This window comes from Mesocricetus auratus, unplaced genomic scaffold, assembly GCF_017639785.1.
Source record: "Mesocricetus auratus isolate SY011 unplaced genomic scaffold, BCM_Maur_2.0 Super-Scaffold_100047, whole genome shotgun sequence".
Taxonomy (NCBI): domain Eukaryota; kingdom Metazoa; phylum Chordata; class Mammalia; order Rodentia; family Cricetidae; genus Mesocricetus; species Mesocricetus auratus.
Window position 1 is genome coordinate 7,494,566 of NW_024429224.1, and position 16,194 is coordinate 7,510,759.

Sequence of the window (16,194 nt, forward strand, 5' to 3'; positions counted from 1 at the left end):
AAGGATCTCTCGCACTGTATCTATATGGAAATGACTTTCTTCTCCTTACAGTGTAACGTAGCACACATACTGTCTAATGAGTGACCAGTGATCTAGAGACCACATAGAATATACTAGAAGGTATATGCAGGTTCTAGTTCTGGTTCTTTATTTTGGCAGGAAGTGGGGTTTGAGAGACGGTCTCACTCTGTTGCTGGGCTGCTTGGAGAGCCTTAGGTATACCTGCCTGGCTTGCATCTTCAGTGATCTCCTGTTTCTGCATCCTGAATGCTGGAGTTACAGGTCTGAGCTGCCACAACCAGCCTTTTTTTAAAAAATGTATATCAGTTCTTACATTATAATCCACGCTGACCTCCATCAACTTGTGGCAGTCCTCCTGCCTCATGATATAGGCATAAGCTATCTGGCCAGCGATTAAGCTCCTCCCCCTCTATGTAGGAGCTCAGGCTGGTGCCCCATGTCTAGTTCCTGCAGCATTTTACATAAGGGACTTAGGCATGCTGAGCTCTGGGTATGTTCAAGGGTCCTGGAACTGGGTCCCCTTAGAATCTAATGGACAGAGTGACCCAGTGGTGTAAAGTTTTGTGGTTTGATCGGCCAGGTTTCCATTCATTGAGCTACAATTAACACACAAAGGCAGTGCTGCCTTCAGGCCCCTTCTCCAGCTTTCTCTTCTCCCGGGCATTTCTGCTCACATGTGAGTGGGCATCGGTGTAAGAGTACACAGTTACGTATACGGCATGATCTTATGTGTGTGTCCACGGCACTTGTAGAGGGGGAGTCGGTAGGGCGGTGTGGGGCTCCAGACCCTCCCGCTTTCCTGCAGTCCATCTGCGGGACAGAGGAACAGGCATGGAGACCTCGCCCCCAAACCCTGGACTAGCAGAAGCTTGTGCCTGGTGATGCCTGCCCTCTGCCTCCTGACATTCATCTCTTCCAAGTTATTCTTTCAATACACTCACCTTTTATAACGGAAATACGTTTATTTATTTTATAGGACAGCTTAAATAGATGATGCAAAAGGAAGGGTGGCCCCGCCGGCAGTAAAGGGGACGAGCACCGTCACCCCCAGGGGCAGGTGTCCCTGGGGCCGTTGTGGTAGTGCTATCTGGGCCTAGAGGGCAAGTCACTAGTGATGGGGCAGGGGTCAAGGCTAGGTGAGCACCAACAGAGCCTTCCTATGTGATGAGAGGTGCCAGCTCTTCTGGAGACCCCTGGGTGTCCTCTCCAGGTGCCAGGCCTGGTCCTTGATCTCACATCCATGTCTATGACAACTCACACTCCCTGATCAGTACGCTCTTGTCCTAACACTGAGGCTGGGATACAACATAGCAGAACAGGCTTTAGAAATGGAATCAGCTCAAAGGGCGGCGAGGCCTGGCAAGGCCGTACCAGGGGAGCCTCTGCATCCCCTCCTCAGGAAGGCCGCCCCCACCTCAATTCCCCGCCTAGCTGTATGTCCCTTGCACAGCTCCTGACACCTGGCAGCCGCGGGGCTCCACCTGGTGAGCCCATGGCCCTTTGCCTATTGCAGTCCCGGCTCCAGTCAGGCATGGAAACCTGCTCAGCCCGGGGATGCGGCTCAGTTCAGAGTGCTGGCCTAGTGTAGACAAGGCCACAGGACTGGTCCCCGGCACCCCATATAACGGGAGTGCTAAGGGGACACACCTGTAACCTCTACACTCAAGAGACGTGGAGGAGGAGGACCACGGCGGTCCTCAGTTACACAGCAGGCGTGAGGCGAGCTTGAGACACACGAGATGCCGTGCAAAAGGGAAAAAAGGCAAGAAAAAAAAAGAACAAAACTCACTCCAGAGAGATGATGGCTTTGAGCCAAAGCTGTGGCTTTGAGAAAGAGGCTGACCCTCAGAGCCCAGGAGCAGTCTGCCTGTCAGCCTACGAGTCCCCAGGCTTGACGTGGCTTGCCTAAGGAAGGGCCTAGGGTCCCAGCAGAGCTGGAGGGAGACAAGACAGGGCGCAGAGGCACAGGCAAGAATGGGCAGGCAGCGTTGGGGCCTTGGCCGTGGCAGCATGAATCACCTCAAAGGAAGCAAAGAAAAGGGAGCGAGCCCAAACGTCCTTGGCAATTCCTTTAGTGCTCAGATGTCCATGGAACAGGATAAAGCAACTTCCTGTGTCTGTGCACAGCCCAGCAGGGTGGAGGCGCTGGGCTCAAGCCAGGCTGCCTGGGGTCAGGGGGCAAGGGTGGGGTGGGCTGGGAGCGGGCCAAGGCCGCCAGTTACTTCAGGCAGTCCAGGTAGTTGCAGACCTGGGTGAAGACAGTGTCCACTGCGCCTTCCGCATTGACCTGTGGGGGACATGGACGGTGAGGACAGCGGTGCCGTGGCGGGATCCACACCCCCCCACTCCAATAGCCGCTCACTCAACTAGGGCGGGAAGGGGGAACTGAGGCGGAGGGAGAGGGCTGGCCAAGGTCCCACCGTGAGGAGGTCCCCACCTTGCGCACGATGCCGCGCTTCTCATAGAATGCAATGACAGGCTCTGTGGCCTTGTAATAGGTCTCCAGCCTCTTCTTGATGGTCTCCTCATTATCATCCACACGGCCACTGGTCTCCCCGCGCTTCAGGAGTCGCTGGGTCATGGTGTCAGCTCCTGCGTCCACATACAGTAGCAGTGTGGGCTGTCCAATCTGTGTAGGGTGGACATTGCGTCACTGGGACCCATTCCCGCCTCCTAGCCTGAAGCCCTACGCAAGACCCACTCAGAACGTCAGTCCCTTCCCCAAGGCAACCAGAGGGCCTTCCCCAAAACACGGACCCCTGGCACTCCTCTGTTCAAACCTCTTCCACGGCTTCCTAGGACCTCCAAGAGAAAGCCCAAAGTCCTTACCAGACCTACAGCACCTATGTGTCACGCCTGCTCCCCCCCACCCCGCCTTCCTTTGACCACACTGACCTATGCTCTGTCTCCATCCCATGCCAGGCCAAGGCATGTCCCTCTGCTGCCCTTAGCCACAACTGGGGCTAACTGAGCTTCTGCTAGACTCTCATTCGCAAGGCAGTCTCCTCAGATGTGACTCCGACTGTTCCTGGTCCCGTGGTCTCCCCTCTCCCTGACGGGCTAGGTAGTTACCTAGTGACAGCCCCCCTTCCCTCTGAGGCCTTGACTGACAAAGGAGCCAGAGCAGGGACAGGGTAAAGGCTGCTCAGGAAAGCTGAGTGTCACTGTCGTCACTGGTATAAGCCACTCATCACAAAGGTGACTTGGAGAATATGAAGGAATAGGCCCAGAAGCCCAGACCTCACTTCAGCCACCAGTGCCCCCCCACAGTGTCCCCCATTCGGGCTGGGCCTTGCACGGAGGCTGGCAATGGCTGTCTAGGCCACACCATCCCTCAGAGTGGGGAGCCTGCCTCTCCACCACCAGATCCCCAGGCCTGGCGCAGGCTAGGCTGGGCTTGTGAGGGAAGCCACCCTTAGCTCTGTCTACTCTTGAGCTCAGCTGACTCAGTCCCCAGAGGTCTCTAAGCAGCTGTCATCCAGACTCTCACAGCTCCTCTCCCGCCTCTGTCCAACCAAGCAACCTTGGGGCGGGCTACGGCACTTCTGAGTCTGGAGTCGGCCTCCTGGGAGGTTGAGGGTTTAGGGTGCTAAGCATCGGCTGCCTCCAGGAAGGGATGGTCCCACCAGCTGCTGGCCTTGGACTGTTTACCACGTTCTTCTCTTAGAGAAGACTGTGAGTGGCAAGAGCCAGACCAAGGCTGCCGCCACCGCCGCCGCCGTCCATCCGCCATCAGGCGTCGAGACCCTCTGAGTCCGCAGGACCAAACACAGCAGACTCTCGAGCCGCACTTTGGGCGGGGGAAGTGGAGCTGTGGTAACAGCTAAATTTCTGGGCAGTGCATCCCTGGCGGGAGCCTCAGTTTCCCAGTCTGGAAACGGGCAACTAGCCTAAGGAGCGGGCCATGGACACTACCCATCCCAAAGCAGTTCTGGGCATTTTAGCTAGCCGGACAAGCTACTTCCAGGCTCACCCCTCCTCCTTTTGTGCGGGTCTGGCACCCCCTAGTGTCAAGATCAGAGAACTTCAGTTACTTGGATTCGCAGAGGAAGCCGCCAAGCCCTGGGTGAAGCCTGTAATCGCAGGCAGTTCCACAGCAGCCCTGACTTGCTGGATGTGACCCCGACAGTTGCAGGTTATACACACAGCCGAGAAAATGGGGACAGACAAGGCATGCCTCAGGGTTGCGGCAGGCTCTGTGGCCTCAAGGCAGCTAGACCAATTCCCATTTCACAGACTGGCAAGCGAAGGTTCAGGGCAAGACAAGCATTTCCTTGAGGTCTTTCAGACTCTTAGAGGTTGCGACATACAGGATCCTGTTGTGACTAACCCTCACAGAGGTGGGCAGGAGTGAGGCTGGCGGTACTCCGCCCCCAGTCCATCAGTGTGCCCAATTAGCCCTCCACCCCTCCCTCGTTACACACACACACACACACACACACACTCAGCACCTACAGCCCCACAGTCCTGCGTGGCCTCATACGGTGTAAATGTATGCACACTTGTATGTGCCAGCATGTGAATTCACATGCACGCACCCCTGTAGTAAGTGCTACATCCAGCACACATGTGCACGTGTGTGTAGTGTACCCGGGCTTATGCATGCCTATGCATCCTACGGTGCCTGTTGCTTGTGTAGGTGGACCCTGTGCACAAATGTCTGTCTGTGAACGTATGTGTTTGGGACAGGTGTCACTCGTGGACCTTGTTTTCCTGACGGACAAAGGCTTGCAGAAACTTAGAACTCTCGTTCCCAATTCCAGCTCTTCCCAGCCAGGTTCCTCTCCCTGGCACCCCAGGTTCCAGCCATGGTTGAACAGCCTTCTTCCATGTCATGCCTGGTCACCCTGACCCCATCTTCTGTTCTCCCAACAGCAGCCTTACCTTTCTCCTCCACCCTGTACTGTGACAAGCCCCTCAAGGATGAAGTCTCTCAAAGCCTCGTGTCTTTCCTTGTGGCGGCTATGACAGGTCTCGCTAGACCTTCCCCACCCTCCCCCTGTAGCCCGGCCTCCACTACCCCTCCCTCTTTCTCAGCTGCAGCCCAGACCCTGGCCAACAACCACCCGGGGCCTCTTACCCGCTGTTCAAACTCCTCTCCCTGCTTCACCTCCCGAGGGTAGCCATCAATCAGGAAGCCATTGGAAGAGTCCACTTTGGCCAACATAGCCTCCCGGAGCATGTCCAGCACAGTCTCCTGTTGTACAGCACAGTGTGTCCTGAGCCTTCTCACCCCACCTCCCTGGGCCTGGGCTCATGCTGGCCCACCCAAGATGCCCCCTTCCCTGGAGCACGTGAGTCCCAGAAAGTCCCTCTTTCCAGGGTTGGCCTCAAGTGAACCCCCTTTCCGGTCAGGACACAGCGCTCTTCCTGTCCCCACACTCACCAAGTCCAGGGTCTTGGGGAGGGGACAGACAGGGACACATTTGGCTTATGGTTCTAAGCATGGCATAGAGTGGAAGGGTAAAAATCTGAGAAGAAGGAGGGCCAACGGAACAGCAGGGTGGCTCAGTGGGTAAGGGCATCGGCCGCCAAGCCTGCCTCCAGAGTTTGATCCCCAGACCCACATGGTGGAGGGAGAGAACCAATCCCTTCAGGTTGTCTTCTGACTGCCACATGGGTGACACAGAATGTGCATACTCCTCCCAACAAACAAACAAACAACAACAGAAGGCGGCCACTCCGATAAAAAGTTAGGGGTCTGAGCTCGAGCCTGGGGGGAGGTCTGCGTGCTGACAGGGAAAGCCATTCCAGTCACACTGGATTGGAGATAGAACGCCAAGACACTGGGGGAGGAAGAGTGGGAGGCAGGGTCTTTGCTATTTCTGGAAGCAACTTTTGGCTTGGGGAACCACAAGAGGCTTCAGAACTACTGAGGGCCCTGGTGACAGGCTGACCCGCAGGGCTCGGGCTCAAAGCTTCCTTCCCCAGCCCCCCCCCGCAGGGCCCCGCCCTCCCCCACCCCCACCCCCGCAGGGCCCCGCCCTCCCCCCGCCCCCAGCAGGGCCCCTCACCAGCGGCACCAGTTGTCCCTTTTCCATGATGGATGACAACATCTTGCCCCTCTCCGATCCCGAGCTGACTTCTGCCCGCAGCAGGTCGCCAGTGGAGAGATGGGTGTAGCCATATTTCTCCACGATCTTCTCGCACTGGGTGCCCTTTCCTGAGCCAGGTCCGCCTGCAAGCACCCACGCATTTAGAAACCCCCCAAAAACTGAAGCCTCAGGAAGAACACCGATAGAGTCCCTCAATGAGAGAAGACCAGAGTTCAAAGAAGAGCCCCATACACCTTGAATCCCAGCACTCGGAGGCAGAGGCAGGCGGATCTGTGAGTTTGAGGCCAGCCTGGTCTACAGAGCGAGTTCCAGGCTATGTAGAAAGATCCTGTCTCAAAAAACCAAACAAAACACCAGAGCCCCAGTCCCAAACTTCTACAGTGCCCGCTCAGACCCCTCCCGTGCCCGCTCAGACCCCTCCCGTGCCCGCTCAGACCCCTCCCGTGCCCGCTCAGACTCCCTCCCGTGCCCGCTCAGACCCCTCCCGTGCCCGCTCAGACCCCTCCCGTGCCCGCTCAGACCCCTCCCGTGCCCGCTCAGACCCCTCCCGTGCCCGCTCAGACTCCCTCCCGTGCTCGCTCAGACCCCTCCCGTGCCCGCTCAGACCCCTCCCGTGCCCGCTCAGACCCCCTCCTGTGCCCGCTCAGACCCCTCCTGTGCCCGCTCAGACCCCTCCAGTGCTCGCTCACCACGTGCTTGTTTACGACTCACCCACCACAAAGATGATCTTGGCTTTCTTCAGCTTCTCTGTGGAGAGAACAGGGGAGCAGGACTTAGTCACTGGCTAGACAAGTGACCCAGGCTTGCACAGAGTGAGCAGGGGTGGGCATGGGGTGTTCTGGGCCCACTCAGACAAAGCCCAGAGGCTAAAAACTCAGCTAAGAATCCGAGGTGGTTCAGGGACTGGGATGGCAACCCCATGGTGCCTCCTGGGTGTGCTGGCCCCCAGGTGTGGGTCACCTCTGGCTTTCCTGTCCTGCTCTTCTCGGGGTTCACTAGACGAACAGCAGCCCATAGTGCTGTTCGGGCTGTCGCCCTGCTCCCTGGCTTGGCCCTCCCATTGCTGGTCTGCCCCAGCAGTGCTAACGTGGAATGGACAACTACAGCATGTGTTGCCATAGAGATTGTTGCCAGGGAGGAGGCCTGTGGGCAAATGCAACTCTTACTCAGACAGGGAGGTAAGCAGACTTCCCAGACTGCCTCCTTAGAAGTCCCAGCCCTGGTGGCCTGGGGTGCAGCCGGGCGGCAAGGAGGCCCTGCCAGGGGCGTGCCTGAGGCCAAGAGAGGCAGCCGAGGGGCAGGCTGGTGACCACTGGCTTAGACAGTGGCAGCCCTCATGCCTGACCAGCGTTCAGTGCCAGGGAATGACGCTGCCAGAAGCCAGAACCCACCCACTCCAGGCACTCTGCCCATAACCCAGAGCACAGGAGCCAGGAAGACTCGAGACTTCGGGGTCCACCCCACTAGGTGACAGGGACACTAAGTCCCAGCAAGGGCCAGACATGTGCCCCGCCCCCGCCCCAGCTTAGCAGTTGATTCAGCTGGAGTTGCTGAATAGCATAGCCCCATCCCAGCATCCCCTTCCCCCAGGAAAGGCCAGGCTTGGCTGTAAATACTAGCATAGGTGAGCTCTAGGGTCCCCGGAAACCTCAGAGAGGCTTTGCATATCCTGATGGGCCAGAGGAGGAAGCCCCAGGCTTCTCCCAACCCTTCCAGACCATCCCTGTGAGAGCCCACCCCTTAACACGCGTGCAGGAGGGGACCTCATACCTTCCATCCTGCTGAGGTCTGGGAGCTAGGTCAGCACTCTGCAAGACAAGGCACCGGAGGGGTGAGGGGTTCTCCTCCCACCCGACTCAGCTTCCACTAAGCCCCACCCACAGCAACGGCAGGTAAGTGCCGGGCTCCAACAGGCAATTTCCAAACTGATAGGCCAAAAGGGGAAAGGGACGCCCAGGAGGCAGAATGACCACAGTCACCTTCCTGCTGGCTTCCACTGCCTCTGTCAGACCTCCAACGTGTGCCTTTTTCTGTTGGAGGCACCGGGGAGAGGTCACAGAGGGGAATGAACTAGAGTTCCTAGTGCGAAGGACCAGGTCCCCGGCAGTGCTCCCCGGGCACAGGAATGCTGGTAGGAGTGCCCTGCTTTCTTGCCTGTGGACAGAACAGGTAGGCAGAAGAATGCTCTAGGACACAGTTTGCTGTTGCTCTGTTTAAGACAGGGGTCAGTCTCTGTAGTGCAGGCCAGCATCGAAATAACAGCAGCCCTGTAGCCTCAGCCTCTCCAGTGCAGGGGCCGCTGGAATGTTTACCACACCTGGCTCTTGGTGGTTTGTTCTGTTGTTTTTAAGTTTATGTGTATGAGTGTTTGCCTGCATGTATGTAAGTGTACCATGTACCTGTAGTACATGAAAGAGCCGGGAAGGGTGTCGAATCTCTTGGAACTAGAGCTACAGGTGGTTGTGAGCTACCGTGTGGGTGTTGGAATCAGAGTGCAGGCCCTTTGGAAGGGCAGCAGGTGCTCTCGGCTGCTGAGCGGCCCTCTCTCCAGTCCTTTTGAGTTTTTAAACCGAGGCAGGCCAAATCCACCTCACGCAGGCCCTACCACTCCCCCCATGGGGAACTTGCTTCCCTGTGCCTGCCGGGCTCTGCCCTGGGTCTGCGTCCCTGACACACGCATCTGTCCCCTCACTCAGGCGCCAGGCCCCAGGGACCGCCCATCCCCACCTGTGCAGTCAGTCCTGTGTCGGCCTGCGCGCTCCACACAAGCCCATCCCAGCTCCTCCCTGCACACTCATCCCAACATTCTCCTCTGCAGTCTTTCTCCAGCCTAGACGGCAGCCTGCCTCCACAGAGCCTCAGGCTACCACACACACTCACACACACTCACACGCACGCGCGCACACATACACTCATACACGCACACACACGCACACACACGCACACACACTCAACACTCCCCCCCCCCCGTGGGCAGATGTATTTTCCTTGAAAAGCAACAATTCTCACAGCCTCCCATGTGTTGCCCTCTCCGCTCCCGCAGTCACCAAACCTGAACCTCCCGTGCTCGCCGGCAGGGCCTGGCCTTGCTTTCTCATCGGCTGCAACACTGCGCCTGCACCTGCCACAGCTCTGTAGTGTGACCCCCAATCCTGGGGCACGCCTTTCTCCAGTGCCACAGGACACCTCCTTCAGGGTGCCCTCCTAGATCCCAGCCCGCAATCCCACAGGTGTCCCCTCTGCACTTCTGGTGGCAGGGTGGCCAGCATGCTGTGTCCGACTCCTCTCCTGCACCATGCGCCTTGTGCCTGCCCCTGGCTGGGTCTGGCAGGAGATGAGCCCTGAACTGGACCCTCTTTTCCATCCTGCCTGCCATCGGGGAGGGCACTGGGGCCCGGAGAGGAAGGCAGACTAGCTCCAGCCTCTGGCTGGGGTCAAGCTCAGGCCTGGCAACCCAAACCAGACAAGTACCTCGAGTAACTTCGCACAGACACAGGGCCTGAGCTACATGCGGCCTCTAGGCCTGCCGAGTGTGCAGGAGGAGGCAGGGTGCTGCCAGCCCCCCTCGGCAGCTGCCCAGGAGAGGGGGAGTGTCCCAGACTCTGGACAGTCACCAGGATGTCCTAGGGAGCCACTCCACTCCAGCTGCCCCACCCCCTCTTGGTAACCTAAGCCCCTGCTGCCCCACAGACACCTGCCACTTCCTTGGCCTAAAATAACTTAGGTGGTGAGGAGGCCCCCCGAAGGCCCAGGGTCCCAGACAGAATAAGGTTACAGACTAAGCAGCCAGGCCTTATAAGGCTCCCTGGGCCAGGGCCCTGGTGACTCCTAACATGACTGAGTAGTGGTCTTTGAGGTGGTTCAGGAAGCAGAGGCCCCAAGGGACACCATCTCCAGTCACAAGGCCTGGTCGTCCTAGATGCACCTTCTTCTGAAGCTCTCCCCGAGGCTTCAAATCCAGCTCCATCACTCAGCTGGGTGACCTTGGGCAGCAAGTGCCCTCTCTCTGGCCAGTCTTGATACTCCTGAAGGGTCCTGGGTGTGAGTCAGGCCCCAAGGCTCCTTCAGAGTCTCTGATCCAGCAGGAGGTCTGGCAGGGCTCTAACATTCAGATACCCCAGGCCTCCCGACACTCAAAGTGACACTACAGCTCTCGGGGCACATGGGCTGCCCTTACCCACGTCCTCTGGGGCAGGGAGATAGGCCACTGTCTGTCCCCCTTCCCTTCGGGCCTCAGCAGAGATTTTCCAAGGGCACAGACATGAAGCCCCAGGAATATTAGCTGGGACAAAGGGGTCTGGGAGGCTGGGAGGAGACACACACACACACACACACACACACACACACTGCCACAGGGCGCATGCACCCAGAGCCGACAGAACACACATGCAAATACACAGTTCATAACCATGGATACAAACAACAAACACACAAGACACAGAACCAAGGGTAGCCTGGCACGAGCACCCCCTCCTTCCCACAGGTGACGTCTCCCCACTCCCTTTGGAGGTATCTGCACGGGAAGACAACGGAGCAGTCACACACTGACCTGGGGGAGGGTGTGGTGGGCGCCGGGGCCGGTGTGTGCCCTGCCCGTCCTCTCAGCCGCCTGCAAAGGCGACTATTTATAAGGCTGTCAGTGCGCGCACGCATGGCATGCTGGGAGCCAGCACTCTGGCGAGATGGCAGGGAGAGAGAAGGGAGGAGGGAGAGGGCGGGCTTGAGGAGGGGGGAGGAGGAAGCAGGGACTCTGATGGGGAGGCTGGTGAAGAGTGAGCGTCCCCAGCAGGCACCCCCGGGGACTGAACCTGTACACAGAAGTTCTTCCGCCAAACGCACATTACTCCCCATGGACAAGGGTTCTATAGCTGGAGAAACCGACTCCCAGATGAGCTGTGTGCGTGAGACCTCACTGTGGTGGAAAAAAGGCCAGACGAGGGAAGTAAGGAGCAGGGGGACCAGGGTATAGACCTTGGGGTCCAAGGGCCGCAGTCCTCATGCTCTGAGACATTTTTGTTGGAAAAGACTATATGAGCTCCTCTGGGACCCCAAAGATCTGGTGGCTAGGTAGATAAGCCAGCCCTGACCCCATGAAGCTGCTGGGCAGCCCCCCCATAATCGAGCACTTGAGAGAGGGACTTTCAGGAAGCTTTGTGTATCAGACTGGGGGTTTGTAAACCACGAGAGCTCTTATTTGTGAGCACCTGGGTGGATCACAATGCTAGCAGCAGACTTCAGCTGTGCCCAGGGCACCCATAAGCATAGAGCAGGACCCAGAGGCCACCCGGGTGGGAAGCCACGTGCTTATTATGGGGCACTCCGCAGGACAACTGGCATAACGTTCCAGGTACCCAGAAACAGTAGGGAAGATGAGAGCCCAGGACGGGCAAGGTTCAGAGCTCATGTGTTGACCATCAACCCACATAAGACCAGGCAGTGGCTCCAAATGGCACGACGGGATGAAACTGGAAATTCTCTTGTAAATACTAGGGAGCCCCAGAAGGATTGGGTGTTGCCTTAGCAACAGCGGCAACATGGATACCAAGATGCCTGATCTAGTCCCAACTCTGGCACCTGTGACATCAAACAGTTGGGGGGTCGGGGGCAGACGCGGAGGTGCTGAGTTGGTCTGAAAGACCCTCTTAAAACACTTAGGTGACTGTGTGCATTGCACAACTTCCGGGGAAAGCAGAGTCGTGATGTCATCCAAACTTCTACCAGATCACGTTTTAGAAACCCATTCAAGCAAACACCTGTGGGAACAGAGTTCACACTCAGGAAGGTTCTTAACGCCAACTGCAACTGGCTAGGGCCACGGCACAGCAGGGTGCACGGAAGGCGGTGACCCTGTCAAAAGACCTGAGAGAGAAAGGAACCCTGACTTGCTGAGGCAGCAGCCCCCTTAGTCCGCGGCATGAAGCACACCTGAGTAAAAATGATTGTAAGCATAGATGAGGCTAGGATGTAGCTCAGCTGATAGAGTACCTCCCTCAAAGCCCTGTGTTCAAACCCCAGTCACATCATACAAACAGGGGGAGGTGGTGCAAGCCTATGATTCTGCCAGTGAGAGACGGGAATCAGAAATCCAAGGCCACTCTTGGCTGTAAAGAGGGTACCAGAATTTTTTTTTCCCGAGACAGGGTTTCTCTGTGGCTTTGGAGGCTGTCCTGGAACTGGCTCTGTAGACCAGGCTGGTCTTGAACTCACAGAGATCCGCCTGCCTCTGCCTCCCTGAGTGCTGGGATTAAAGGTGTGCGCCACCAGTGAACGATCCAGGGAGTATCAGAATTTAAGGCCAGCCTGGTCTACATTGGGGCTTCCAGGACAGTCAGGGTGGGGAGGGAGCTGGCTCAGTGGTTAGGAGTACTTCATCTTGCAGAGGGCCCAGGTTCAATTCCCAGCACCCACATGGCAGCTCACAACTGTAACTCCATTTCTAGGGCACCTGACACCTTCTTGCCATTCCCACAGCATCACGCACACATGTGGTACACAGATATCCAGGCAGGGGCAACACTAATACACACAAATCTCTAAAACAGAGTAATCCTACTGTGCAGGTACCTTGGCTCAGGGTGCCACCCCCACTGTGTGCCTCCAGGGGAGCCTGACCCCAGACTTTCCCTCCATACATCCCAACTTCCTGCCCCCTTTCCTCTCCCTCCCCCTCCTTCCTCTGAAACCTAATCTCACATAGCCCTCCTGACCCCCTGCCTCTGGGGTGCAGGGATGACAAACACTCCACCAAGCCCAGTTTGCTGAGGGTGAAGACAGAGGCCCCCGCACACTAAGTAAGCTCCATTCCAACTGGGCTATATATCCACAGACTTTTTATAATGTTTTTCTCGTGCATTCTCTGTACGTGTGGGGCCACATGAATGTGTGGGCACCCATGTGCTATGCACTCTTGCGGAGGTCAGTGGACAACTTGCAAGATTCGGGTCTCTCCTTCCATCAAGTGAGTTCCAGGGACTGAATTCAGGTGACCAGGCTTGGCAGCAAGCCCCTTTACCTGCTGGCTCATCTAACTGGCTCTGTGCTAATAAAGTTTTTTGTCTAATTAGATTCCCTCATTTTATGAGTGAGCCTTCTGCCTGCATGTATGTGTAGGTTGGCGCTCACAGAGGTCAGGAGGGATGTCTATTCCTGGCTATACCGGAACTCACTATGTAGACCAGGCTGACCTCAAATCAACAAAGATTGGCTTGCCTCTCCCTCCTCAATGCTGGAAGTAAAGGCATGTGATATTATACTGGCTTTATGATTTTTTTTTAAAAGACAGGGTTTCTCTGTGTAGCTTTGGAGGCGGTCCTGGAACTCACTCTGTAGACCAGGCTGGCCTCGAACTCACAGAGATCCGCCTGCCTCTGCCTCCCGAGTGCTGGGATTAAAGGCGTGTGCCACCAACGCCTGGCTTGAGTTTTATTTTAAATTTATGTGTATGTGTGAGTGTGTATCACGTATGTTCAGGTGCCTATAAGGGCCAGAAGAGGGCTTCAGGCCTGTGAAGCTAGAGTTGTAAGTGGCTGTGAGTCATTTGAGATGGGTGCTGGGAATTGAACCTGGGTCTCCGGAAGAGCAATGAAGAGCAGCAAGCGGTCATAACCACTGGGCCACCGGTCCAGCCCCCCAGATTAAGTTATTTTATAACTAAAAAATTCTAAATGTGGCGGCGGTGGCGCACACCTTTAATCCCAGCACTCGAGAGGCAGAGGCAGGCGGATCTGAGTTTGAGTCCAGCCTGGTATACACAGCAAGTTGCAGACGGCCAGGGCTACACAGAGAAACCCTGTCTCCAGAAAAAAACAAAAAAAACAAAAAAACGACAACAGCCAGGCATTGGTGGCGCACGCCTTTAATCCCAGCACTCGGGAGGCAGAGGCAGGCGGATCTCTGTGAGTTCGAGGCCAGCCTGGTCTACTGAGTGAGTTCCAGGACTGCCTCCAAAGCTACACAGAGAAACCCTGTCTTGAAAAGACAAAAAAACAACAACAGAAGAGTCAAAGCAGTTTAAAACACTAGAGGGTATTTTGAGGGCAGGGGAGATGGCTCAGCAATTAAGAACGTGTGCTGCTGTTCCAGGGAGCCCACGTTCAGTTCCAATCACCCACAAGTGCACGGCTCACAGCAGCCCTTAACTCCAGCTCTTCACGTCCAGCTTCCGTGGCTGCCTGCACTCACGTACACGTCGCCACACGGGCACATAATTAAAAATAAAATTGAAGTTTTTGACTACAGAAAATTCCAGGGCTTGAAAACAAGCCCCATGGGGGTGAGAGTGGGTGGGAGAAGATGGCCCTGGGCCAGCCACAGAGGCGGCCGGCCACGTCGAGGCCCACCGCTGGGCCAGCTGTGGATTATCCTGAGAGAGGGGCAGGAGTGGGCACGCCCAGCCCAGGTGGCGCACAGCCACCACCATCGGCAGGAAACATCTGGAAAGGAAGCTGAGGACACACGGGAAAGCTGTGCAGCTGCTTTAGGTGAGACGCAGGAGGAGGCAGGGAGGCCCTCTGGCAGAGGGAGAAGAGACAGAATGTCCCCCACCCCTTCATACCCCCGCCCTCAAAGAGTGCAGACACAGACATAGGGCCTGGAAAACCTTGGATGCCAAATGAGGCAGGTTTGCTCCCGGCCAGGGAATGAACGGGGAACCATGGACGATTTCAGAGACACAGAGAGGTGGGCTTCAGAAACCAGCAAGTTTCCATTGAGTTCCAAGTGAGGTGAGAGTTGGGATGGAGTGGGGGTGGGGTCTAGGCCCTGGGACCTCCAGCCCTCGTCTCAGCTGACTTCCCAATAACGGGTATGTATTCAGAATCTGACCTCCTCTCCACACCCACCTGTGGGCAGGCAGAGGCACCGGTACTGTGGGAGAAATTCTTCCCAGACACAGTCAATGGGGGGCAGCTTCCCAGAAGCCTCTACATGGAGTGGGCAGGGCTCCAGACACCCTTATTATGACACGGTAAACCTCGGATTCTCTGGTCCCCTTGTCACCGCCTGCATCTCAGTGGTTGCTTAGCTCCTGAAGGCCACCTTCTGCCCTGCCGCCCCACCGCCGGTTGCCGACAACGCCGTGTCTGTGCCACCCTCGGGCGGGTAGTCCTGGCTGCTGGCCATCTGTCCCCGAGTCCTCCCACCTCACATTCCTTACCGTTGCTGTCACTCAGTTAGTCCCAGCTGACACTGCTTCACTGAGGCCACCAATACGGTTTGGGTTTGTGGCGTCTGATGATTAATGGACCACACGGACAAGGAACAAGCGCTAGGTGTCTCTCTTGCCTCCCCGCTCCCTGGTGGGCCACCTTCTTGCCTGGCCCGGAGCCCAGGACAGCTCTCTCTCTCTCTCTCTTAGCCCCTCTGCAGCCTGTCCTGTCTCACACAGTCACCCTTTGTTAGGCCTCACTCCCAAGGGAATCTTATCTGCTGTAACAGACTGTAATTTCCTCTCTGGAGTTGGGGACCCTTCACCTCTTGCCTGCCTGGAGTAAACAATCCTCGGCACTAACAGAATGGCAGCCAAGTTTACAACCTGCGAGTTCACTGGATTTTTCCTGCCTTCAGGCACCCAGTCCCAGTGTTGACTTCTGGTCCCAGACCATCGCTCTTTCCCTACAGCCTGTCTCCCTTCTCTTTCAACTGTTCTCTGAGGCTTCAACTTCCCCCAGCTTGTCAGAATTCTGAGAACTCTCGGTACCCTTCCCTCCCCAGAACCCGAGCTCCCTGACAGCAGTACCTAACTACTGGTACTCCAGAGACAAAATGCCTTGCTCAACATCAGATCTATCTGGTTTGGACCCAAGACTCCCCAGGCAGCTGACACCCACCACGCAGGCTCCTAACCCAAACACTACAGGCTGGTCCTTAGGATGCTCGAGAGGGCACAGGAGAAAACGCAAACTCAAGAAACGGAACACTGATCTGGGGCTTAGGTGTGTTTATTTCTGTATAAATCGTTACAAAACCAGATCTGGGGTTGTCGCTGCACCTCCACTACCCCAGTATGCAAGGACTCCGAGCTGGCCAGCCTCCCCCCTACACACATACACACACACACTCCACAGCCTCCATCTGGAAGTCCTTCCCTTGCAGGCTGTGGAAGAGAGGCTTTAAACAC

The 16,194-nt window shown here is 56.6% G+C and overlaps 1 protein-coding gene across 5 annotated transcripts; it reads right to left on the reverse strand.

Moving 5' to 3' along the window:
- Window positions 1-2,077: 2,077 nt before the first annotated feature.
- Ak1 (adenylate kinase 1) lies at window positions 2,078-15,697 on the reverse strand. 5 transcript variants are annotated; one of them, XM_040735648.1, is made up of 7 exons: window positions 15,232-15,697; window positions 7,848-7,885; window positions 6,789-6,824; window positions 6,036-6,199; window positions 5,102-5,218; window positions 2,459-2,650; window positions 2,078-2,308 (listed from the first exon to the last, which is right to left on the reverse strand). In XM_040735648.1, the coding sequence occupies exons 2-7, from the start codon at window positions 7,852-7,854 to the stop codon at window positions 2,240-2,242; spliced, it is 585 nt and encodes a 194-aa protein (XP_040591582.1). In that variant the 5' UTR covers window positions 7,855-7,885; window positions 15,232-15,697; the 3' UTR covers window positions 2,078-2,239. The 5 variants fall into 5 exon arrangements, with proteins under 5 accessions (XP_040591582.1, XP_040591581.1, XP_005087598.1 ...); XM_040735647.1 differs by lacking the exon at window positions 15,232-15,697 and adding an exon at window positions 14,918-15,017; XM_005087541.4 differs by lacking the exon at window positions 15,232-15,697 and adding an exon at window positions 10,627-10,763.
- Window positions 15,698-16,194: the final 497 nt, after the last annotated feature.